This window comes from Lichenostomus cassidix, chromosome 2 (assembly GCF_008360975.1).
Source record: "Lichenostomus cassidix isolate B80296 chromosome 2, HeHo_3.0, whole genome shotgun sequence".
Classification (NCBI taxonomy): Eukaryota; Metazoa; Chordata; class Aves; order Passeriformes; family Meliphagidae; genus Lichenostomus; species Lichenostomus cassidix.
Window position 1 is genome coordinate 24388761 of NC_139482.1, and position 24337 is coordinate 24413097.

A 24337-nucleotide genomic window follows, 5' to 3' on the forward strand; every position below is an offset into this window, starting at 1 on the left:
TGGACACACACAGCCTCCTGTGCTTACACCTGAGTTAATTCACACACAAATCCCCTGCAGTGTAGGAGATCCCCCACCCTTGACATGGCTGTACAGCTCTGCAGCCCCAGCATTTCTCCTTCCAAGGAGCACTGCTTGTTGCCGCTGAACTCAGCACCAACAAGCAGAATGCTGTCCTGGAGAATAGCAAATTATCTCCCACTTGAAGAATGCCTTGGAGATGGTTTAGATTTTTTTTTTCTGAATTGCACAAGTTAAAAGGTATCTGCAGACAGAGCATCACATCCCATTGCAGCCAATAAATCAGCCATAGCAACTCTGAAAGGAAGTGTGGGTGCTTTTCCAGCTGAGAAACAACACCCAGGACTAGTGTATTTTAATGTAAGCATATGGAGCAGAAGGTAATCAGGTGGTTAATGAAGCTCCATGTGTATAAAGCCAATGGAGATAACTGTTATTTTGTTTTAATTGCTAGTGTGTCTGTCCTCGCTTTCATCAAAAGAGTGTGGTGATATCTAAGAGTGGCATTTCAATGCCCGATATGCTCTTCATATAAATAGAACAAGCAGATCAGCATGACTGAGTGATAAAATTACCTTCTGGTCTTCAGAAACTTCAGCATGCAACAGTGCTATAGGAACCTCAGTGTGCCCCTCTTCACAGCACAAACAGATACGTTTGGAAATGGATTTGGAGGAGACACACCAAGAGGGAGAGAATACAGAGAGGAGAATTACTCGAGCTGCAGCTCCAAAGTTGGTGAAAAAAGCTTTTCTTGAAGCCCTGAAGTCCAACGACTTTGAAACATTGGAAGAGCTCTTGAGCCAAAAGAAAGTAGATGTGGACACAGTATTTGAAGTTGAAGATGAAAACCTGATTCTGGCATCCTACAAACAAGGTAAATGTGGCAGCATTCACCAGACAGGAAGTAGAGGGGTTTGACTGATTTTCAAGGAACTGTGGCCTTTTATCTCTTCTGAAGCTGCAGCATAAGCCAGTCCATAGGCAGCACTGTCTCAGCAGGCTCATATGGCCAGGGACAGTGTAGTAGGGGAGCTTATCAGCTGTATGGGCTTGGTGAAGGGCAGGCCAGAACCCAGCCTGATCCTCTGTGCTGCAGCTGCAGGGGAGTCCAGAAAGAGGAGTCCTTTGCTATTTCCTCACAGAGAACTGGGGTGCAAAGCTCAGAACAGACACATGCAGGCTAAATGTGGTATATACATTTCTTGCATGAACCCATTCACATATACAGAGTGGTTAGAAACATGATATATTCTCTGTCTTCCATTTTCAATTTACAGCAGTAGTAAAGTGGATTCTCCCTAGCTCAGGGGAGCTAAGGAAATCCTGTGGACCTTGGATGTTGCTGGATGGGAGAAGATTTGTTTTTCCAAATGACAGGCAGTGAGGATGTGCTAGTTGATCAAAACAGAAAAATAATCTAGCAAACCACAACCAGAACAACAGCACAACAAGGAAAGACATCTGTTTTAGAGTGTAGAAAACCCAAACCAATTCCCAGCCAAACAATGAAAGAGTTTCCAAAACCTTACAACTTAAAGCAATAAATCAAGTTTGCTCTTTGCTAAAATCAGTATACTTCATGATCTACTTGCTAACAGACTTTTCCTGTGTACTTAGAAAACAGCACTGATCAGTCTCTGCCAGAAGTTAATCACATGTGGAGATAAACACCTCCAGCAGCAGGAGCAGCAGCAGCAGCACAGAAAATGCACTTTCTCTCCTGAGGCATAAAGAAGAGACCATATCTCACCTCTTCTTTTTTGCTGTGTTTACTCTTTATTTGATGATTTGTTCCTGCTCTTTGGATTTCTTCAGGGTGAGGATGATGCAGCCATGATGTACTTCCCTTAGGGACAGCGTATGAACTAAGCCACACAGTGCTGAATTTATCTTAAAATACACCTGTCCTCAGCAGGCTAAGATGCAATCTGGTTGTGGTTTGAGACTGTAGGATTAATGTATAGATTTTTAATCATAGATTAACTAGTTTTAATCATAGATTAACAAGCATTAACTAGTCTCTTTTGAAGAATTCTCTTTATTTTCCAAAAAGTAGAGGGAGAGGTAAATGCACCCTTATGGCCTAAATCACAGCATTGTATTCACTTTGTCTTAAAGGCAGGAGACGCTTCTATAAACTCTAGTGTAAATTTTACTTTTACTGTATGCTGGATAACTGTGATATGAAAGGGGGATTTCCTGAAGAACAAAGAGGGGAGAAAAATTCACCACTCCACCATTCAGACAGTCTGAGTTTTGCCATAGCCCTTAATGATGAAGTGGAAAAGAGATGTCATGGGTGACAGCAGTGACATTTCTTCCTCTCTTCCAAAGAGGCTGAGAGCCGTCAAAGTCACTGATCTTGCTTACACCATGGCTTTTTTATGTTACTAGCCAAAGAAACAGGTAAGATGAATGTGGACTCTCATGGAGCCCAAATCTGCTGCCTTCTTGGTGTCTGTCTCTGTCCCTCCTAGCTCAGACACATCTGCAGCTTTGGGCAGAAGACATGGGAGGTTCTCCCTGGGGATGTCTGAGCACAACTCACCTGCAAGGAGCACAGGCAAAAGAAATTAATGGTGAATTCAGGCAGGAAAATTGTGGCTATAAAAAGTGATAACGGCTTTTGAGGATCACTTTCCTGCTGTTAATGCATAATTTGTGGCTTACATCTGGCCATAAATGTGAGACCCAGCTCTGTGGGATAAGCCAGCAGTGCTCCACAGCTCACCAATAACAAGGGGCAATACTGCACATGGAGTTGGAAAGGGAGGGGATTTAAGAAGTTTGCTCTGCTATATGCAGAGACTTTGAGATACAGCCCACCTTCTCTGTGCCTGGTTTGAGGGTATATGATGAGAAGGTTGCCCTGACAGAGTTGCCAGGGTAACCTGCACAGTCAGCAGGTCGAGTGTCCTCAGAGGAGGTTGTCACCCTGCTCGGGCACTCTGGGGCATCAGGGCTGCTGCTCTTGCCATTCACAGGGTGGGTTCCCTGAGGACTGGGTTTGGCAGGCCCCAGAATGTGGTCCTAGAGCAAATGACCTGGTCTGCATTTTCTTGCCCCTGTCTAAAAATATACTTGTAATTTATCTAGGAAGGAAGAAAAATTTTAATCCCTTTCTCCCTGACACCAGCATTTCATTTCCTTCCTTCTTGCACCTCATGAATACTGTAAAAACTGCATACATATGACATTAGGGTTGAAAAGCTGCACAAAACTAGAGACTAAAAAAGGAAGGTTTGAATTAATTTGACCTCATTATACATCTTTAGTATTTTTTCTACTACATGTCTTTTACATGATAATAGATTTCAGCCAGGCAGTTGCCCAAAGAGAAATAGATAAATTAAACCCAGAGAATTTTATAGGCATATTCTAGCTAAGATGCAGCTGCTGTATCTAAAAAAAAAATTAGACCCTCCCCTCAAAGTTAACTTCTCCTGCCCTTCTGCACATTATTATGGTGTTTTACTTTTCTTAAACAAGTGATTATAGTAATCACTTCTGAGACTGTATCTGTGCAGTCATGAAGCATGAAATCCTATTTTGGGAGCAAGTATTTAACTGTTATTTGGTCTTACACCTGTTTGCAAGTAAAAAAAAAAAGAAGAAAAAAGAAAAAAAGAAAAAAAAAGTGATATTTTCTGAGAAAAATCCAAACATTTTTGAGCCAAATTTCATGCAAAACTGTCTCTGGTTCTATTTGGCTCTTCAGCCTAATTTACATCAGCATCCAATCTCCTCAATCCATGTTCCTCAGGGCAGTAGCTGGCAGGAGGTCCTTGACACAGCTGCAGCCACATTACCAGGGGTCATCTCTGTGTAATGCATCCCTGGATGTCTGAATCCAGCTCCTGTCATGCAAGATCCTGCTATTTCCCACACAGAAACAGTAGGATGAGCTGTCTGTTGAGTCACTGTCCTAAGTAAATGCTGCCTTCCTATTCCGGTACCACCTTTGTTCTGTTATTGGCAGGCTGAAGATCCCACTTCCCCCATATTTTTTAGCTGGTGGTATTTGAAACACTCCAAGCATGTTTGTTTTTTTAAAATTCAATCTACACAAGTCACAAAAAAGTCTGATAGCTTCTTTCAGAGTATGTCTGCATGGAAATTATCTCTCCAAAAGGCAGGCTATTCAGCACACATAGTAACAGTGCTTAATGAAAATGAAGTTACGCTTGAGAGAACTTTGTGTGCACTATGCTGGTGAAATTACAGTAAATTACATCAAAACACCAACCCTTCCTTCCCCTTCAATTATTCTCAGTAGGTGGATAGTCCAAAGAAAAGTCTTTGCCAAGGCTGGTAACACTTTCTCACTTTGTACAGGGTACTGGCTGCCTAGCTACAAATTAAAAATATCCTGGGCAACTGGACTTCATCTAGCTGTCATGTATGGACATCTGGAGAGTCTTTCTGTGCTCCTCAATCACAAAGCTACAATCAACTGCCGGCCCAATGGAAAAGCTGCGATCCACATAGCCTGTGAAATGGCAAATGTTGAGTGCCTCAAGATCCTTTGCAACCACGGAGCTAAGCTGAACTGCTTTTCAATGAGCGGGCAGGCGCCCTTACACTTCTGTACGACACGAACCTCCATGCCTTGTGCCAAGCAGCTGCTCAGGAGAGGTAAGGTAAAGCTCTGGAGCATCTCTCAGGGCATGGACAAAGATGGTGGGCATGGTCTGGGCTTTCTCTTAGGAGGCAGCTTCTCAAAGAACATGTGTATTTATCCCTTGCAGCCACAGCTGAACCATGGCTTCATCTCAGACTTCTTGTCCTCATCTCTTTGATCAGAGGACGTTTCTCTCATTCTGTTTCCTTGCCCCATCTGTCTTTCCCTTTCCCTGGCCACTGGTCCTTACTCCAAGATTGTTTCCCATTTCAGTGCCTCCAGCCCACTGCCCAACTAGTCCATCAGCAGCAGGACTTCTCTGAATCAGGGAGTTTCTCTTTCTCTTGTTTTTTTTTCTGTCTTATTCATCTAGATTTACTACTGAGCCATTTTCACATGGAAGGGCACCCCTCATCTTCTTTCTTGATTAAATTTCCTGGACCTGAGTAAAATCCTTCCAATCACTTGTTTTTTTGAGGTCCGGCCTTGAAAAATTGGATGCAGTTTTTCATATCATCTTTTCATTTGTCATGAGTGCAACCAAATTCATACATCTGTGCAGGGCTTGGAGAAAAAAAAGGCTATTATATAAGATTTTTGCTTTCCCAAAGTAAGGTACATTATGCTGCTGGTCGTCTGTAACAAATGAAGCTATGAATAGATGTAATTCTTCCATAAATTTATTTGTCACACACTATTTCCTTAACATAAGGGTACTGACACAGGACACAGTAAAAGAAACACAGTTCAAGTCTTTAGTTACAGAGAAACTCCCCTATTTATCACACTGTGCCATGGCAATACAAATGCTCTTGGGTTGGTTTTGTTACATATGTTGTTATTGAAGGCTTTTCCTGAGATGCAAAGCCAAAGTGCAAAGCCCATGCTTTGTGGGCAAGGTGATCTGCAGTCATAAATGAATAACAACATTGTTTTTCTTCTGCTGGAAAGATACGTATTATTTTGTTTGGAAGAAAGGAAAATAAATGCTTCCAGTTGTATCCTGCCCAAAGTAAACAGTCCTGACAGCAGGAGTTGAATTTGTTAGCAGAGAAAAGCTTAAAAGTCAAATGTACTCTCATAAAACACAGCATAGGATGAATGCAAGTGAAAAAATATGTGCTGCAGGCTTTCTCCACCCACCCATCAACAACAGCATAATAGTACTTTATAAGCCACCTTTCCTCCCAAAGCACTCGGTAAACTCTGATCTCCATAGGAGCTAAATGCTGAGACTCCAAATGGAATGGAAAGGATCTGGAGCAAGTCGTGTCAGGTGTGCAAATTCACAGAGCAGCAGCTCCCGAGAGCTGGAGCCAGGGTGTCAATCAATGTCCCTGAGCCAAAGTTCCGAGCAGCATCTTCCGCCTGCCATCCCCACTGAGCAGTGTCCCTTGGGATCCATCCAGGTCACTGCAGTTTAACCCTTTCCAGCTGGGGCCACTCGCCAGCCCAGCCAGCGCTGATCCCCAGTTCGGTTTCCAGCTCCAAACTCGGATTGCCGGCGCTGTCTCAGGGACATCGAACACGACTAACACTCAACACGGCTTAACAGCATGAGCACTCGGGTTCTGCAGCCCAGAGGCAGCTCCCCACTCCCTTTCCTCCCTCGCAACCCCTGCCCTCTCTCCCATGCCGGGCCGGGCGGCTCGCTGCTCGGCAGATGGTGCTGTTGCCTCAGCTGCCGTGCCGCTCCGCAGCTCTGCGGAAACGGGAGCAGGACTGATGCCTGAGGATTTTTTGTCCTTTCTTTTTATACATTTTTAAACCCTTTCCCTCTCCTCTTACCCTTCACAAACACTCCTTGTACCTTAGCCTTACGTGTTTATAACTCTTGCAGTCTGATATTTAGCTTAGTTTGGGGGTTCTCCAGGGGTGAAGACGAAACATTTATAACTACCTCAGAACTAGAGGCTCCAACCTTGGATGGAACCTCCTCTCTGGAACATGTTTTTGTAAACTAGACTGTAGACTCACTTTGGGAGAGGGGATAATTAGAATAGGGGGACAATTATTTCATTTATTAAGCTTCCTATTGGGGGATTTTAGGTGGACACGCTAATTTGCGAGGTCCATAAATTTGCATACGCATTGTACATGGGTGTGCTCCTCGGCGTGTTTCCACCTTTGACGAGCTGTGCACCTAGGATCCTACTAAAACCAAGGTAATACCCTTTTCCCCTATACTGCTGTGTCTGCTCTATATCTTTACCAGCCATAAGGCATCAGGACCCCCAGCCAGGGACCCTGGCACTGGGTTCTTTAATGTCATCCACGGATCTGTCATAAAATGTCCTTTCATCCAGGCTCATGTTAACGAGGTGCTGCAGGGAGTGTTCTCAGGGTATAGAGCAGAGCAGAGCTGTTCTCTGGAGCAGGAGTAATGCTCTCCTTTCTCCAGCAGTTCTCAATTTCGAGGAAAAAGCATTTTACACAGAAATTTGGTTTTGCATGCTGCTCTGAAATAGAATGCTCAGATAAGGTCTTCCAGCTCGGGGCCAGCCTATCACATGTGAAGCTGGATGCAAGGATGGGAAGTTTCTAAGGGTTTTCCTGGAGACTTAAGCAGTGCAGGATCCATGTTATTTGCATTTCCGTATGCATCTTTCATGCCAGTTGCCTGCCTTGACCTTTTCCTTGGGAAGAAGGGCCCAAGCAGAGATAGCCAACAAGTGTTTCATTGCTTTCGTTTTTCCTCATCATCTTTCTCTGGCAGGAGCAAATGTGAACATAAGAACGAACAACAAGGACGAGGAGACTCCTCTGCACGTCGTTGCACGTTTGGGTGTCCCAGAGCTCGTGGCTTTTTACGTGGAACATGGAGCACATGTAGATGCTCTCAATGCCTACATGGAGACTCCCCTGGCCTGTGCAGCCTATTGGGCCCTCCACTATAAGGATCAGATATACAGCCAGGATCACCACCTCATCTGTCGGATGCTCCTAGACTATAAAGCTGAAGTGAATGCTCGTGATGAGGATTTCAAATCACCACTGCACAAAGCTGCCTGGAACTGTGACCATGTCCTGCTGCATATGCTGCTGGAGGCAGGAGCAGAAGCAAACATCATGGATGTCAATGGCTGTGCACCCCTACAGTATATCATAAAAGTGACATCTGTGCGGCCAGCTGCTCAGCCAGACATCTGCTACCAGCTGCTACTGAATCATGGAGCAGCTAGGATATACCCTCTGCAATTCCACAAGGTTAAGGATGTCTTCATAGAGTAGGGATATGGAGAGAGGTGGTGTCTTGAACAGGAATGGGATGAGAGAGCCAAACTTCAGGATTTTGTGGTATCTGGATTTGCTGGAGTCCTGTCAGTGTGGGCCCTGAATAACCAAAACACTGTGAGATGACCTATTGTAAGAGTGGTATAATTTAGCTGCAGCAAAATTACCGTTAGCCATACCAGAAACCAGACCCAGATCCAATTTTTGCTCTTAACCAATCTGAAATGCCAAACTCTAAATGCTGGTTGAAGCCTAATTTTTCAGAGCTGATTCACTTTCTCATTTCAGAGAACCCACGTCCCTTTGTCAGACCTGGCTTCATACAGGTTTAGCTGAGTAGTAGGAAATGAGTTTTTCATGGTCTCCACCAAAGATTTAATATGAGACCACTCGATTCAGTTTGTCACATCTGACCTTTAAAAATCCATTCAAATCTATTAAAAATGAAATGCAACTCGATAAAGCTTTGGATTGTTCCCAGGAAATGTGAGAATTGAGTGGAAAAATGCTGGGGTTTGGTCTCATAGCTGAAGACAAAAAAAAAAAAAATTGCAGAATCCTTCCTGAAATTTTTTTAAAATACTTACAAAGTGCAAGACACTGACAGAAGTACCTGAGAATCTTGTTATATCAGACAACTGAGTAATCTTGCTGAAGTCAGGACTTATAATCTCTCATCCAGTGCCCTAAGCAACATTTTGCAGTTCCCTCACTGTATATGTAAATTTTTAACAAGCCAAGCAACCAGAAGCCTTTGAGTAAAATGCCAAAATTTTATTCATGCCCTCTGGAGCCCACGATGAGCAGGCTCTGTCTGTAGCAGAACAATGCTTAGTCTCCTAGAGTGTATTTGAGAGCAAGGTCTGGAGTATCCTCTTGCTGCCTCCTATTGCATGAAGTTGGTCTCTCTTCCAAACTATAATTTGCCCATCTGTAAAAATGTAGGATGATATTTATCCCTGAGGGATGTTCTGCAGTTTTGCTTGCGAAGCCTGGTGACTGTGTGGGACAAAACTGGGCAAATGCAATGTTATTCCCTGTATACAGGTGACAATAGACTGGATTTTTTCCTATTGAGCTAAAGTTACAAGGCAGAATGGCTGTTTCAGGGGTCTTGTGTGGCTTGAAAGCCTTATTTCTAAGCTGTCTTTTCTCCTGGTCACATTTTAAATTTTTCTGTAACAATGAATTTTTGATTCATATGATGGGATTTTTTTCTGTTCCTGGGGTGCCTAAGCTGAAGCAAGGACTTTAGTGCATGGCTTTGCCTGGTATTGGGTCATTTAACCCAGCTACGAACAAACTATGTCTAGATTTGGTGATAAAGCCCACCCCAGCTAGACTGCTGTGGAGATCTAAGCCAGCATTTCTGTGTGGTGCTAAACTGGGGATGAGCCTGGGGTTTCCTGCTGTGCTTGCACAGAGCAGTGTGGAGGAGCCTTGTGTCTTTTGCATCTCCAGCCTTATCCTCTCAGAATTGTTTGGCTGTGTCTGTCTCAGTTTGCCATTGCACAGTGCCGAGCTTCCAGGCTAGCCCCAGCTCCCTGCTGGTACTCATGGTCTCTATGCATCCTGCCTGCAGGTGCTACAAGCCTGTCATTCCCACCCCAGGGCTGTGGAGGTGGTCGTCAACTCCTATGAACACATCAAATCAACATCTAAGTGGAAAGCAGCCATACCTGAGGACGTCTTGGAGGTAGGCTCTCAATGAGTTATAACTGGGTAAAAGCCAGGCTTATTATCTGCATAACACATATCCAACCATAGAAAAGAAAGAACACTTTTGAAAGAGAACATCTCAGAGGATGGGGACTTCCCCATTTAATATCATTCATTTGACAAAAGTATATCCACTCACTGAAAAAAGACATTTTTTTTAGGTAGTTTAATTGCGACATTATCCTTTGGAACACCCCTTGTCAGTGGTACAGTAAGAGTTCAGCTGTCCCTGCACTCAGCAAGTGAAAAGATTGGCTGTGATTGGTGTTTCTTCAGATCTGTCAATGTGTACATTTATATATATTTTTAAGTCAGCAAATATTTTTAAAGTGCCATATTACACCTGCATGACTGTGTATCTCTAGGTTCCGTTGCATGGGTCAGATTTCTGTGAACAGGACCAGTTAGCTGCAATGTAAGGGAGAACTTAAATGAAAAAAAAAAAAAGATTAAAGAGGAAGAGATCTTGTCAAAAGGTAAAATTGTAGGACAAACTACATGCTTTGACATAATTATCCCTGTAATTCAAAAATCCTCATAGTCCAAATATTCCAGTTGCCCTAAAACACATTTGTGGGTTTTTTTACAGCGGCACCAGGATTTCTATGACTCTTTGTTCAGCGTGTGCAGCAATTCACCACGGTCACTGATGCACTTATGCAGATGTGCCATTCGGGCAATACTGTCAGAAAAGTGCCATCGAGAAGTGCCCTTGCTCTCCATCCCTCTGTCCATGAAGAAGTACTTGCTGCTGGAACCAGAAGGAATCATCTACTAGAGCCACTACAGAGCAGGCACTGGCATCTCCCTTCCCGGTTCCACGTACCTCTGCAGGGTGCCAGGGATCCAGGCACAATCCTGACACAGCTGGCCAGCCTGCAAGCTGGGCTGGGATTTACTGGCTCTCCTCGGAGCTGCTCCCTTTCCCTACACTGAAAAATCCCGGCTGCAGACTGCAGTTTATGCTGCGAAGGCAGAGCTGGGAAGGCTCCTGCTCCAAACACACCCAGGGCACACATGGCTCTGCTCAGCCTAGCTTAAACAATGCTGCTGTTTCCTTCAGTACTAATACCATTGCCTGCTAGATAGCATTAGATTAAATCTGAACAGCCTTTGATATTGTTTCATGACAATTTTCTTCAGCTGTCATTTTGGGAGTAAAAGAAAGGATACTGTCAAAAAATAGGAGTCACAGAAATGTTTTCCCAGAAAGAAATAGGCAAAATGCTTTGAATTGTGACCACAGACAGGCCTTCAGTAGTTTCTGTGTTTTCCTGTGCACTGGCTCTCAATTCAATGTTAGTTCACTGTCCACCACCTGTCTGTATCTTATAAAGCTTTGTCATAATTATCCTTTCTAATTGTAAGAATTTTTTTCCTTTATCAACCACAGTAAGTAAACAAGATAGAAACACAGAGCCCTGAAATTCTTCTTTATTAATATTCAAGCCTGGGTAGCTTTTAGCACATGCTGTCTCTGTTTCCACTCTCACTGTGAGCAATGATAAATTCATATCCCAGTGTCAAGGAAGGCAGGTAAAAAACACTTTCCCTTGAAACCTGCACAGCTGTACTTATACCCATCCCTATATCTCTCAGAATGGTGTTGAATGTGATGTGGGAAGCATATGACCCTTCTCTTCCATGACTATAAAATGAACCTAGCCTGCTAGCATGGATTATACACCTCATTTTTGGCAGCTAAGAGCAGGTGAAAGGAATCCCACATTAAGCAAAAGGTGTTTCCACGATGAAAGTGTGTTGGCTGTGCTGTTACAGGCCTGCCAGTCCCCCTGATATACAGATCCTCTGCTTTTGATCCTGCCAGCACTGGCTTCCTTTACTTCTGACTGAGCTCCTTTCTCCATGCCAGGAGGATGAAATGCAGGGCAGTGGCAGTTCACACAGCAGGTATCCCACAGCAAGCACAAGTGTGTGATCTGACCTACAGGTAAACACTGATTTTCTTCCCTTTTTTAGTTTGATGCCACCCATCAGGGCTGTACCACTTTTTTTAGATCCTGACAATTCTGGGCTCTGTAGAGAAAGGAGTAAGCCATGCTCACCATTGGGAGCCAATAACTCCTGACTTCTTATTGCATCTCTGGCTGTGAAGCTGTCAGTCCTTATCGTCATTGTTATCTCTATGCAAGACAGCCTGCAGCACACTAGGCTCTTCCCAGACAAACAGGAGCAGCCAAGCTGTTCAAGTGTCTCTGTGTCTCACAAAGTGGCAACAACAGCATTTGAAGAAATGTGAAGATCATTAGTGTTGCAAATCACTTCCCTTTCCTTTCATCTCAGTTTGCATTAATTAAAGCTTGTAAGCTGTGTGTGAGAATACAGTTCATGGGTCTGTTTATATTTAGCCAGACAGCAATGAAGATTGTTATTTAGAAGTTCCCCATTCCAATAAGAAATTTTAAAGTGAACGCAGGCCATGGGAAAATGTTTTCTTGTATGAATAAAGTTGTAATATAGATCCCTGTACTTCACTAAACCAATGAGAGATTTCCATACACCTGCAGAGGTGTCTCATTCAAAGATACTTCAGTAATTTACTGGGGGAAATGATCAGCATCCAGGATAGGTTTTCTATAGAAAAATCTGCTTGCAGCACCTCCAGGTCAATGGGATCCATTGGATTCTGCACTGCAGAAAAACAGTGAATTTGGAGACATGAAAAAGCATATGCTATCTAAATCCACAAATTTTCTAGGTGATGCATCTGTGTAAGTCAGGCATGAGGAAGAGGAGCTGCCAACTGGTCAAGGCAAGAAACGTTTGTTGCTTTCTGAACAGTCTGAAAATGGGGCAAGCTGGGCAGTCCAGAAGAGACAGATGGAGGTAGCTGATTTTATTGGAAACACATCCCCACACTGGCTGCTTCTGAAAGTGAAATTCTGCATCTGGAAAAGGGAGGTTTAAGGCAGAACAATAGCAGCGTTTTCTGACCTGTTGTAGCCAGGACTCTCTTGCTGAGAGAGAAGAATAAAGGCTGTCACCAGTGCTCCTAATTTCCCTCTGATCCTCCCCCTCTGCAGTGAACACGCTTAATTTTTATTCTGTGGGCACCCAGGCTCACTTCCAAGCTTTGTACCAAGCAGGTGCCAGATTATAGCCATTGTGGTATCTGACAGGGAGCACAGTGGGATCAGGCTGATTATAGTCATAGGAATTTGCAAGCTGTTAAAAACACTACAGAACATCACTATCACAGAAAAAAAGACCTGATTGATGCACTTTAATTGCTTCTGTTTTAAAAGTTAGAAAGACCAAGAGTAAGCAAACCTCAGTATTTGTTCTTTTTTTAGCACTTTTTTTCCTTTCTTACAGTACTCTACTCCCACACACTGGATGGAGTTGCTCATGGGAGGTGTGGGAGTACCTGATAATAAGATCATCATTTATTAAATTCATGGGATGCACAAAGGAGGAGCAGACACTGATCTCTTCTCTGTGCTGACCAGTGACAGGACCTGAGGGAATGGTCTGAAGTGTCAGGGGAGGTTTAGGTTGCATATTAGGAAAATGTTCTTTGCCCAGAGGGTGGCTGGGCACTGGAACAGCTCTCCAGGGAAGTGGTCACAGCACCAAGCCTGACAGAGCTCAAGAAGCATTTGGCAATGTTCTCAGGCACACAGTGTGATTCTTGGAAATGGTCCTGTGAAGGACCAGCAGTTGGACTCAATGATCCTAGTGGGTCCCTTTCAACTCAGCATATTCTGTGATTCTGTGAGATGTCTCGGAATTTCCTACTGTCATATAATTCCTGGTTGTGCTTTTGTATTTTCAAAGCTGCATCAGATTGGATGACTCCACCTGGATGAGAGGCTTCTACACCACAGGTTTGAGCACAGTCACAACCTAAAATGACAGAAAATTGTTTTCAGGGTTGTTTGGGGTCCTCTGTGAAATAAGTTGCTTTTTGCCTTTTGGCTTCTTAGTAGAGATGTAGACATGTTTGAAACATTTCCACTGCATTCCATGTGCTATTAAAATATTTAAAGCACAGATGGGCACAAAGAATGAACTATCCTTTCCCATTCCCATTGACAGCCCTTTCCCAGAGCTCCCTTAATGACTTCTCCATGGATAACAGTGAGATTCTAGGTTTTGGTCCTTGTGCTTTTTAGGAGTTGCATACTAAGAGATGTTCTTAAGCCACATGCGTTGTGGACAAAAGAAGTTACCCATTCTATGACCATAGGGACACTCTGCATGTATTTGAGGACCAATGCAGCTGTTCATAGATATATGAGCATCCTCTTTGTAAAGTGCTCTGGCAATAATTTGAAACTTAGCCCCTGGTGTCTGATCGAGTCAAGCTTGACTTAAGACTCCAATAATTTATCCATGAAGAGTCTGTAGGTGAAAGTGAAGTCTAACAGTGTTCAGGATTGTATTTTCCTGCAAAAGCTTTAAAAGTCTATTTATACTTGGTCAGCTTTTAGATACTAGGACAATGAGTCTAAAAGAGCCTGGCTGGTTTATCTCTCCAACATTGCTGCCTGTCCTGCTGGCATAATACAAAGAAGAGGCAACAGAGACTGTGAAGCATCAACTCAGGTCATTGAAAGAGGAAGCAGTAAATGTTCACCAGTTCCTGCTCAGCCTCCATCTAACATTTTTTAAACTTTCACCATTTGTCCTTGAGACAGGCAATTTTCCCAGTGCTGCTGGTGTCAGGAGGGGAAGGATATATTCTGGGCTGCCTCCTACTTGGTGCACTGATATCAAGACCAGGAGGGTTGCACAAGGATGAGAGATGTGCTAAGTAAGGTCTTCTGTCCACAAAGGGGGCTTTGATAAAGTAAAGACAATTGCCTGCCCACAGACTGGTCCTAGAATGTGACATGTGTTTTGTAATGTGCTCATTTCCGGTTCTTTAAGACGATATTCAACAGCCGATGTCACCCACATCCAAAAACAAACTCCCTGATGAGAGCCTATTGCTCGGCTGAATGGCAGCAATACTCAGCCTCAGAACCTTTAGCACAAGGGGATGCTTTTTCCACATCCCTTGCTCTTCTCACAATGGACTGCATTAATTTGAGTTTGCATTGTAAAGAGGAAAAGGTTCAAAGCCCAAACCAGAATACAGGCCCCTGGCACAGGCAGGCAGGACTCCATGTCCTTCTGCCCTTAGCATTTCCAAATCTGGCAGAGGAAGGGGAGGGATTATCTGAGCCTCCTTCCATGCTGTCAGATGGCACTGTCTCCGGGGCTGTGTGGAGGATGACGAGGTTGTCTGCATTATCTTGTAAGGTTTTGGACCAAACCTCATGGCTACATGAAAGCAGAATGGTGTTGAGATGCCCATTTTTATTCTGGCAGCTCTGTGAGCACACTGGCATGTGTGTGCATCAGTACACCTGTGCATGTGTGAGGAGACCTGCACAGGGATCCCAGTCAAGATCTTTGACCTGGTTTCAGTTGGAATTTTCAAATCACCCAAATCAGGGTGTCAGAGCTGAAACCAGTAAATTCCCATAAGTGTTTCAGCATCAATGATATTTTATTTATTCAAACCCACTCACCATCTTGAAAAGAATCATTTCTCATCTTTCTATGGGGCAATATCTTACAGCTTATACACTAGTTTTGGCAGAATCAAGTTAACTGCTGTGATCATGAATTTACAGACATCTTCCAGGCTGAGCAAGACTGACTCTTTTTGTAAAATATCAGGCAGAATACAAATATTAGGCAGCAGGGGAAAAGGTCTGGTCTGCCATGAAAGGTGGAAGCTTTACTTTTAGCTGCAAGCACTGTTGGATCAATTAAAAGGATCACAGGGGCTCAGCTCATTCATATTCAAGGAACATCCTTTGAAAATGCACTAATGCCTCTGGCAGCAGATTTTGCTCATGGGACAAATACCTTTAAATGAAACATACAAGAGTTCAGTCTTTGAGATTGAAAGGAAGATTGAAACAGTCTGGGGTGGTCTATGCTATTATATACCTTTATTAAACTCTGAGAGGCCAAAGAGGCATGCCAGGTTTCCAGTGTGCTGCAAGGTTTGCAGGGCTCTTGAAGGGCTGCTGTTGTTTTTCTGAAACACTTCAAGATACACATGGGTCAGACACAGTAATATTCCCATTTACTTTCAGGATATGTCAGTAGAATTTCCCTGTAATCCCTAGGGTTTGCTCTTCTTCAAAATGACAGTGCAGAACATACTATTAGCAGAGATGCCAAAGCCTAGCTAGTGTCTGACACCTTAACCTCCACAAGAATTATATTAAAGTAGTGGAAAGATCTACCACAGTCTCTCTTTGTAGAAAGGCAGGACCTCTGGCACAGCAGATGAGTGGGTCAGAAAAGATTGCTGTGTGCAGCAGCTGTCAGATGAAACCAGCTGGCTGATCAGAAATTTGTTTCTGACTATTTCTCCAAATGCATCTTAAGCTTCACAGGACACAAAGTGTAGAAGCGACAATGGATGTCATGCATTCCAATGACCTGTTTGATTTTAATACACAGTTAACATTTTCTTAGCATGTAGCAGCTGTGTGTTGCCCTTCCCCTTTCACAGACACCCTATGGAGTACTGCTAAATAACAATTAAGGTGCTTGAAACAAGCACAGCAGGTCATGTGATGATTTTTACACCACTGGTGAACCACTCAGTTCTGTTCTTTCAGGCTGGGGCTGACTAGGGGTGCTGGTATCACCCTTCTGCCTAGGGCCTGAGTCACACCATGCTTAAGCTTTCTAACAGTGGCTGCTCAGGCTGCTGGTACTGCAATCAGCACTGAATTATTTTATGTCAATAGTAACTGTCAGTGGGGAGTTGCACTGCCTCAGTATAGCCATAAGCTTACTGGTTATTTGTGGGAAGGAAAGGGGTTGAACCCAGACAGCTCCGGTCAAGGATAGAGATCTTCACCTATTCCTGGTAACCCTACAAAAGTCACTAGTTTGTTAGAAAGTAAGGATAAATAACTGCTAAGATTTGAGGAAGAAAGTGCATGAACAAAAAGGCAGGAATACTCACAGAAAGTCTACTTTATAACAACATGCTCTAAAAGAGGGCACAGAATTGTGTGCCTCATAAATATATGACCATTGGTTCATACAGTATGAAAACACAGGGATTGCTGAAGTGCAGGGCAGTGCCTGAGCTGGCTACAGGCACACAGCATGCTGGAAGGCACAGGCAAAGTGACATCGCTGCAGTCAGGGCAAAGCCATTTCATGGCAAAAAGTAATGTAGTTATTTTAACATTCATGCAGTGTAAAACTGGCCCAAAAGACCCAGTGGCAACAAAGTCCACTGAATGATACCTGTCTCCCAAAGGCTGAGCCAGCCCTCGGGTGAGTCCATCCTGCTGTTTCCAAGTTCCCTGCTGGGGAAAGGTGTATGGCTGTCCTGAGCTCCAGGGCATGCTGTTAGCCTATGTCCACAGTGAGCAAACCTTGTGGTGGCAGCAGCTCTGAACTCCACCTTGCTGGAAATTTGGACTTCAGTTTGTCATATGGGTCCACAGTCCTGTCATTCCCTCCACCATAAATCCACAGACTTTCACTGATTTCCCCTTCCTTTCCTTTCCTTTCCTTTCCTTTCCTTTCCTTTCCTTTCCTTTCCTTTCCTTTCCTTTCCTTTCCTTTCCTTTCCTTTCCTTTCCTTTCCTTTCCTCTCCTCTCCTCTCCTCTCCTCTCCTCTCCTTTCCTTTCCTTTCCTTTCCTTTCCTTTCCTTTCCTTTCCTTTCCTTTCCTTTCCTTTCCTTTCCTTTCCTTTCCTTTCCTTTCCTTTCCTTTCCTTTCCTTTCCTTTCCTTTCCTTTCCTTTCCTTTCATTTCCTTTCCTTTCCTTTCCTTTCCTTTCCTTTCCTTTCCTTTCCTTTCCTTTCCTTTCCTTTCCTTTCCTTTCCTTTCCTTTCCTTTCCTTTCCTTTCCTTTCCTTTCCTTTCCTTTCCTTTTCTCTCCCTCCATGTTGTGTAGCCCCTGGCACAAGACACAGGGCCTGACCCCCACTGCAACTCTTTCCTACACCCTTTTCTAGCAAGGGCAGCAGAGCCACCACCCCTCTACACTCCTGTGGTTCTGGCCGTTCATGCTATCTTCCACCACATCTGGATTTCCTAACCCACAGCAATTTACTCATTTCTCAGTCTGCTGGAACAAAATCTCTGAAATGCCCCTCACTCCTGTGGTGTGTGGATGAAACCCAAATGCTGGATGGGTCGTGTGGGGCAGGCAGTGTGCTTTGCCTTGCTGAGCACCAGCTGAGTGGAGCTGTGCTCACATTTCACCGGCCAGCATAGCAGGAGGTTTTTACGCTGTAATCAGAAACAGCGTAGAGACTCCTCGTTCTGCCAGCTTTCCATGAAATAAAATTCTGCACCCTCTGGTGGTGCGGGAGGAAATGCAAACCGGTGACCTTGGCTTCTGATGGCAGCACGGTGCTCTAAAGTTCTGACGTCTATCAGCAAAGCCCCTGTCCACAAAGCCATTTATCTCTGGCAGGTTTTTTTCGTGCTGCTGAAGCAGTGGTTGCACCCTGCCCCGGTCAAGACAGTTCAGCCTGCTGGATGGAAATGGGCAGATGGGGCAGGGAGCTGTGCAGGAGAGGGGTAGGAGCTCAGTCTATCCACATGGAGGGGGTAGGGGGGAAGAATTGAGAGAGAAAGGGGAGAACTGGCATTAGGATTAGAACTGGTACTATGGATTCTCACATGGTGAATACTGAGTGTCTCAATAAACCTGGGAGAGTTGCCATGTACATTTGGTGGTAAAGTTCAAGAGCAAATTAGCAAAACAAAAAGAGAAATCCAATGTAAAACAAGAGGATTAAACATTGTTTACTTAACAGTGCAAATCTGCATTTTCAGGGCTGTGAACTATGACTAGTGATACTTGAAGCTGACAGTGTTATTATGAACAGAAGGCAAGATTTGGGCACAATGTTCCTGTGTGCTCTTCCCCTTCAGGTACACCCAAAGGCTTGTCCCTGGTCCGAAGGACTCACAAGCCACCAGCATGGGCTGCAGCCCCTCTGTGGAGAGCAGCTTTCCACTGCAGTGACTGCAAATCCAAGGCAAACCCAAACATTTTCTCCTGCACTTAGGAAACTTTACAATGGGCAGACAGATGTCTCTACAACCCCATCCCAGGCAGACAGGTGTCATTAGCAGGCCTGGATGGAGGTGTCCAAGAGACCCTGCCACAGATGCAGTGAGCTGGATGCTGGAGGTCTCTGTAGCCCAACTCTCTCCTACTTTTCTTTCCAGCTGGTTGAAACTCCACCAAGTACTTACCATGTGGTGCTATGGCTGTCATGGTCCCTCTTGCAGGGCACCCCACACAGCACCTCTGTGCTTCAGAGATGTACTTGAGTTATACACTTGATGTCTCTTTAAGCCTTTGACAGAGGGTGCATCCTGCCTGCAGAAGATGGAGGAAGAGGACTCTTTTTTCAGCCGACCAGGACACACTATCTGCAGTTGCCTGGCTGTGCTGTGAGTGTGGGAGGGTTTGATATCAAATGGCACTGAGTTGTGCCCAGTTGCTGGAACTCATTCAAGCACAGGGAGAGCTGCCCTTTCCAACACTGGGCAGGGAGAGGGGCAGAGAGGCAGCCCTGACCGCCCTTCACTTTCAGGTGACCTGGGTGCATTGGTGAGATGGCAGCTGAGTGACTCCAGGCAGGCAAGAGCCAACTGCAGGCAGCACCTGAAACAGACTTAAATGTGGGCTTGGACTTTGACACAGCTCCTTCCAGCAGCCTGGAGAGGGAGGGAGAGCAATGGCATGACAAAAGGGGCGGTTCTTGCTGACTTGACATAAACATGTTTTGAAGCTTCCAGTGCAGCCAGCAGAGAACACACTGTCCCCATGGGTTCCCTGCCTCTGGCTCAGGAGGCTGCTAGAACTATGGCCAGAGGCACCATTGCTTCCAGTGGCCTCCAGTCCTGGCCAGAGCAGGCTGTGCTGTTTATGCAGCCAGGGTTTGCCTGCATAAAATAAATTGACAAAAAACAAAAAAGAAAATAAAAGGATGGAAAGCTGTAAGCAGAACAAAAGATCCAGCAGCTAGCAGCAGAACAGGAGCCATGCATTTCCTAAATGGTATTTTTTAAGGTTTATAATTGCTCACTTCTTATTTACAGTGCTGTTTTGTATCCTTTTATCTAGAACTAGTTGCCAGACTGCCCTCTGCTTAAACCAAGCTGTTCATGTCCGAGTATCTGGAGCTCCACTAACTACGGGAGGCAAGATTTGCTTTTTCAGGCTCCCAGCCCCAAACAGCTGGAATAATCTTCCAGCTGTATTGAAGCAGACCCTCACATTGTGCAGGGCTTGGACGCTCTTAATCCTTTATTTTAAAGCCCCAGCTGTGTGAAATGAGCACAAGCTGTGGCTAGTCACTGTTGTGTGCTGTTAAAGAGTTCTGTCCTTCTGTCTCCAGGCATGGGCAAAACCCCTTTATCTCACTGGGACTCTTGGTGGCCTGGGATGCAAGGACAAACTGCCCACTTTGTGGAACAGAGACATGCTTATCACACCTCAGACACAATGTTGTCTCTGCACCCAGACTTCTGCAGCGTGGACCTGGGCTTTTGGTCTCACCTAGCTTGAACAGAAAGGCCGAGAGCTGGCATCCCTCTGGTCCAGGGTGTTTCGGTCTCAAGGTTCTCCAGTGTGGGTGCTGCACTGCATTTAGTAAGGGGGATGGGCTGAAGCAAGAGCTGTCAGCCAGTTCAGTGCATTTAAATTGGCCATATGTGCATACATACATTTCTGTTCAACATCTTGGAGGTCAAAATATCAGTCACATACTTCTCTTCCTCTCCTAGGTATGGCTCTTGATTTTAAATATATCCCACACAACGAGTGCCATCTTGCAGAATTCATGGCACGTTACACAGTGAGACCAACCTCTTGTCTGGTCTTGCAGTCTGAAGAACTTAAAAATTAGTTTGCATGCTGTTTTCTAGAGACCTTCAGGGGGTGTATGTGTCTCTTCTACAGATCAGCAACACAAAGCATTTTGGCTTTGTCCACAGTTCACTGGTGTTGACAGGAAGCTTGTCCCACATTTTTGTGGACATGGTGTGAAGTCTAAAGGTGAATTATTACTACTCTAATATCTAACCTTTATGTTGTTTAAAATGTTGATCCCGCATTACATTACACTCTTTTGTTGATTGAAAGAGTCAGCATATGTGAGAAAAATTACAGAAAAGAACAGTGAATTACATCAGCAGTTCTCAGACATGCCAAAAGACAACCCATTGATCCATCACTTATATTGTGTATTCCATATTCACATACTATTAAAATAAGACAACTGAATAACTGTTCCTGAATCTGTTATAAAAAATAATACTTCCAAAAGTGAAAGTTTACCATAATTTACACTAATAATATAGTGTTATTCTTCTAAAAATGTTTACATTTCTTAAAACCCCCAAACTTTCCAGTGTAAATATACTTTAAAGAAATGCTGAAAAACGTTTATTTTACCCTTTCATTGTCAACAGCTTTGCTGGAATCTTCTGCTCTTATGAAAAGAAACAACCTTCTTCTGAAACAGCCCCCACTTAAGGGTAGACCTTTTCCCTCCAAAACTCTCATTTCTTAAGGCAGTGGATATGTTGATTCCTGGGAAGAACTGTGAGGACCCTCAGTTCTTCTCTGCTCTGACTACTATGGCTCAGATTGAAAGTAAAGACACATTCTCTCCTTAACATCAAAATTCAGAGGTGAGGAGTGTCATTCTGCTGCAAAAGAAAAGGCAAGAACAGTTCATTGGAGAAGGATGGAAACATTTCTTTCAGGAAGCTCTGAATAGTTATATCTGCAATATAATTTCCAAGGTCTGCATACATCAACTTATGGCACTCCAGTGAATAATTTTGCCTTTGTTCCAGCTGTTTTTACATGGATGTTGCCATTCCAAAGTCAGAAGTGTGGGAATATGCAGAAGGTGTTACATTTTTTTTCCCCAAGTGAACTGATCATCCAGTGGCATTGAAAAATCATTAAAAGCTTTTGGAAGTGTGATATGTCTCTAAAGGACTGTTCCCATCCTTTGGCTATAGAAGACAGACTCAGAGCATGCAGACCCAAGCAGCAGCAGCAGCAGCAGGAGTAGAAAGAACACAGGTACAAGAGGGCAAGGCCATGGAGGTAAAGTACATGAAGGAATTTGTACCAGCAGCAGACTTCTGTGCATCTCCATGAATAACATGAATAATGAAAACTTAAGGTGTCCCTGGCCAGAGCTTGAAAATGAAGATTTCTTCATTGTGTATTTATGCAAAACCTGAGGCAAAGCTGATTAGAAGCAAGGGAAAGTTGTGAGATCAGAAGATTTTATAACAGGCTCTAACTAAACAGAAACAAGTGCTTCTCTGTCAACACAAACATGATTTTATGCCTGAGCAAACAGCTTCCTGTAGTCTGTGGGGCAATGACACATAGCTGGTAACACCAAGTGGTCCAAACCATCTGATCCACCCCTGTGTGAAGGTTGAATTCCACCTGTAATACCCTTTGTAAGCAGGGGAGTGACTGTGGAACACCAATAGTCTTTGCAATGCATGTTACTGATTCTGCTGCATGCCACAGTGATTGGAGGAGAGGACAAATAGCCCTGGCAGGTATTCAAACCTGTTTTCCAGTTAATTTGTTAAAAATCAACCCAGAGTGTTGTGGGCAGTGAAGCTGCTAGGAAGAGAAAAACCACTCTAAGGAATAAATACTCAAAAAAAGAGCTTTCAATGCATCTGATTTCTCAGGGTGCCTCATGGTATGTGACACTCAGCATCAGCTACAGTTAGCTCCTAAGTTTCTGTAAAAGGTCTGCTCAGCAACTGGTGTTTGGTTGTCCCAGGAGCAGTAAGCATGGCTCAGAGCTCTCTGGCAGCACTGCTGCCCTGTGGGGTGCAGAGGGATGAGCCTCATGCTGTCTCCTGCAATCATGTGCCACTAGGACCAGCCCCAAACCCAGACACATCAGCAATGTCAGTGATGGCAAGATGCACAGAGGCAGCTCCAGGCTGACAGTTTGTGCCAGCAGCCAGCTCATCTGCAGTGATCCCATTGGCATTTGCTGCAGAATAAATACTGTCTGGGATTTTCCGTTATCTATCCACCCTGGCCAGCTATGACACAGCAGCGATATGATTTTGAGCTCTGTATTTCTAGTTTCCCACAACCACACAGAGCTACTAAGAGGGCTTGAGTCATTTACCTAAACATAAATATTCACGGATACTTAAAAAAGCCAGGAGCATCCATACAAGGTATTTGCATGGGACTGGCAGGCACAAGATCTCTGTCTTCCAGAGTGACATATGAGAGACATCTCAGGAAGAGTAGTACAGCCTTCCTCATATAGGACAGGGTGTCTATTTTTAGGTCACTGAGTGAGCTGGGAGCCAGCTCACAGCTAAAGCCATCTAAACACAGGTGCCTTGAGGTGCCCCCGTGTCTGGGATCCCATTACACTCAGTTGAACTCTGCCACTGGAGGCAGGATGGCTATTCAGGCACCAGACATGTCTGCTTCAGAAGAAGCTGATAGCTTTCTGGGGTCCTCTGGATGCACTGACACTGATCATGAGAGGGAGCTGAGCTATCCAACTCACCCCTCAGCACACAAATACAGTCATGTACATGGTGTTATGATAAGGTGTCGTACTTGGTGTGCCAAATCCCATGCCAAGGTTCTCAGCTTTCAGGCCCTGTCAACTAATGTGACAAAGTACAGAAAGCCCAAGCTATAACAGCAATGAAAACAAGTGCCTTCCTTTTTAACTTGATTTTCTTATTTGAGCTGTGCAGACAGGGCTGTATCACATTAATGTAACTTAACGCATGCCTGTCCTAAACTAGAAACTCTCTGTCACCTTCCAGGAAAATGTTCAGAAGCTCAAAATAGTGGGATTGATGATCACTCCTCATGCTGTGTTTCTTGCATCACAGTTCTGTCTGGATTTTCAACTGGACATGACTACAGGAAGGCAGAGTGAGACTCATTCCTCAAGGCTGTGTCCCTCACAGTGCAGGAAATCAGATAGATTCTTTCCTTTCTTTCCTCTTCCTGTTAGGAACTGCAAAGCAAGAGAATGACACAGAAATCTGTGCTAATTCTACATGGGCCAATTTGTGGCACTCTGCTTTGATTTTCTTTCATAGCTGCAGAAGGAATATTGAGGAGAGCTGATGAGGAGCAGCTCCTGATACCCCATACATATTTTTCTGCTAATATAAAAATCTTACATTGTTAAGAGGCCTCAGGATATTCTGAAGACACAAGACTGTGTTCCAGCTTCTTGCTTTGACACCCAGTGTTTGAGATTGCAGGGAAGAATTAAGACTGCCTGTGGGTATTTCTGCCCTTTCCTCGCTGTGAGGTGAGTGGAGAAAAGCAGCACTGACTGAAGCTGCCTACCAACATGTCTATTTTCTCTGCTGACTGTGAGGAGTAGCTGCATCTAGCCAGATACTGAGTCAGTCATTCTCTCTTGAATGTGTATGACAGCACAGATGGGCAAAGCCACCTTAGAGCCTGTAATACAGGATCAGGGCACAAACATTTAAAATTGTGTTGTCAGTTCTTGGGAAATACCAACCCAAAGATGTTAACCCAGAACTGTGCCCCTTCCTCTTCACCATCCCCACCCCTAAAAATTAGCTTAGCTGATGGATCATAAACTGCCATGTTCTACCTCCCATTTGCCAAAACTGCAAAAGAATTTAAGGGCAGAAAATTCTTGGGTGTT

At 44.2% G+C, this 24337-nt stretch overlaps 1 protein-coding gene and 2 long non-coding RNA genes across 3 annotated transcripts; 2 read left to right on the plus strand and 1 right to left on the minus strand.

Moving 5' to 3' along the window:
* Positions 1–613: 613 nt before the first annotated feature.
* On the plus strand, positions 614–10460 carry ASB4 (ankyrin repeat and SOCS box containing 4). Its single transcript, XM_085050764.1, has 5 exons — positions 614–898; positions 4360–4659; positions 7362–7852; positions 9462–9575; positions 10188–10460. The coding sequence occupies exons 1-5, from the start codon at positions 685–687 to the stop codon at positions 10374–10376; spliced, it is 1308 nt and encodes a 435-aa protein (XP_084906890.1). The 5' UTR covers positions 614–684; the 3' UTR covers positions 10377–10460.
* A 2354-nt stretch (positions 10461–12814) lies between these two features.
* LOC146440989 (uncharacterized) lies at positions 12815–22477 on the minus strand. Its single transcript, XR_014849740.1, has 3 exons — positions 22029–22477; positions 18864–18986; positions 12815–13465 (listed from the first exon to the last, which is right to left on the minus strand). It is a non-coding gene; the product is annotated as an uncharacterized LOC146440989 (long non-coding RNA).
* Positions 18998–22324, plus strand: LOC146440990 (uncharacterized). The gene is made up of 2 exons (XR_014849739.1): positions 18998–19254; positions 21090–22324. It is a non-coding gene; the product is annotated as an uncharacterized LOC146440990 (long non-coding RNA).
* Positions 22478–24337: the final 1860 nt, after the last annotated feature.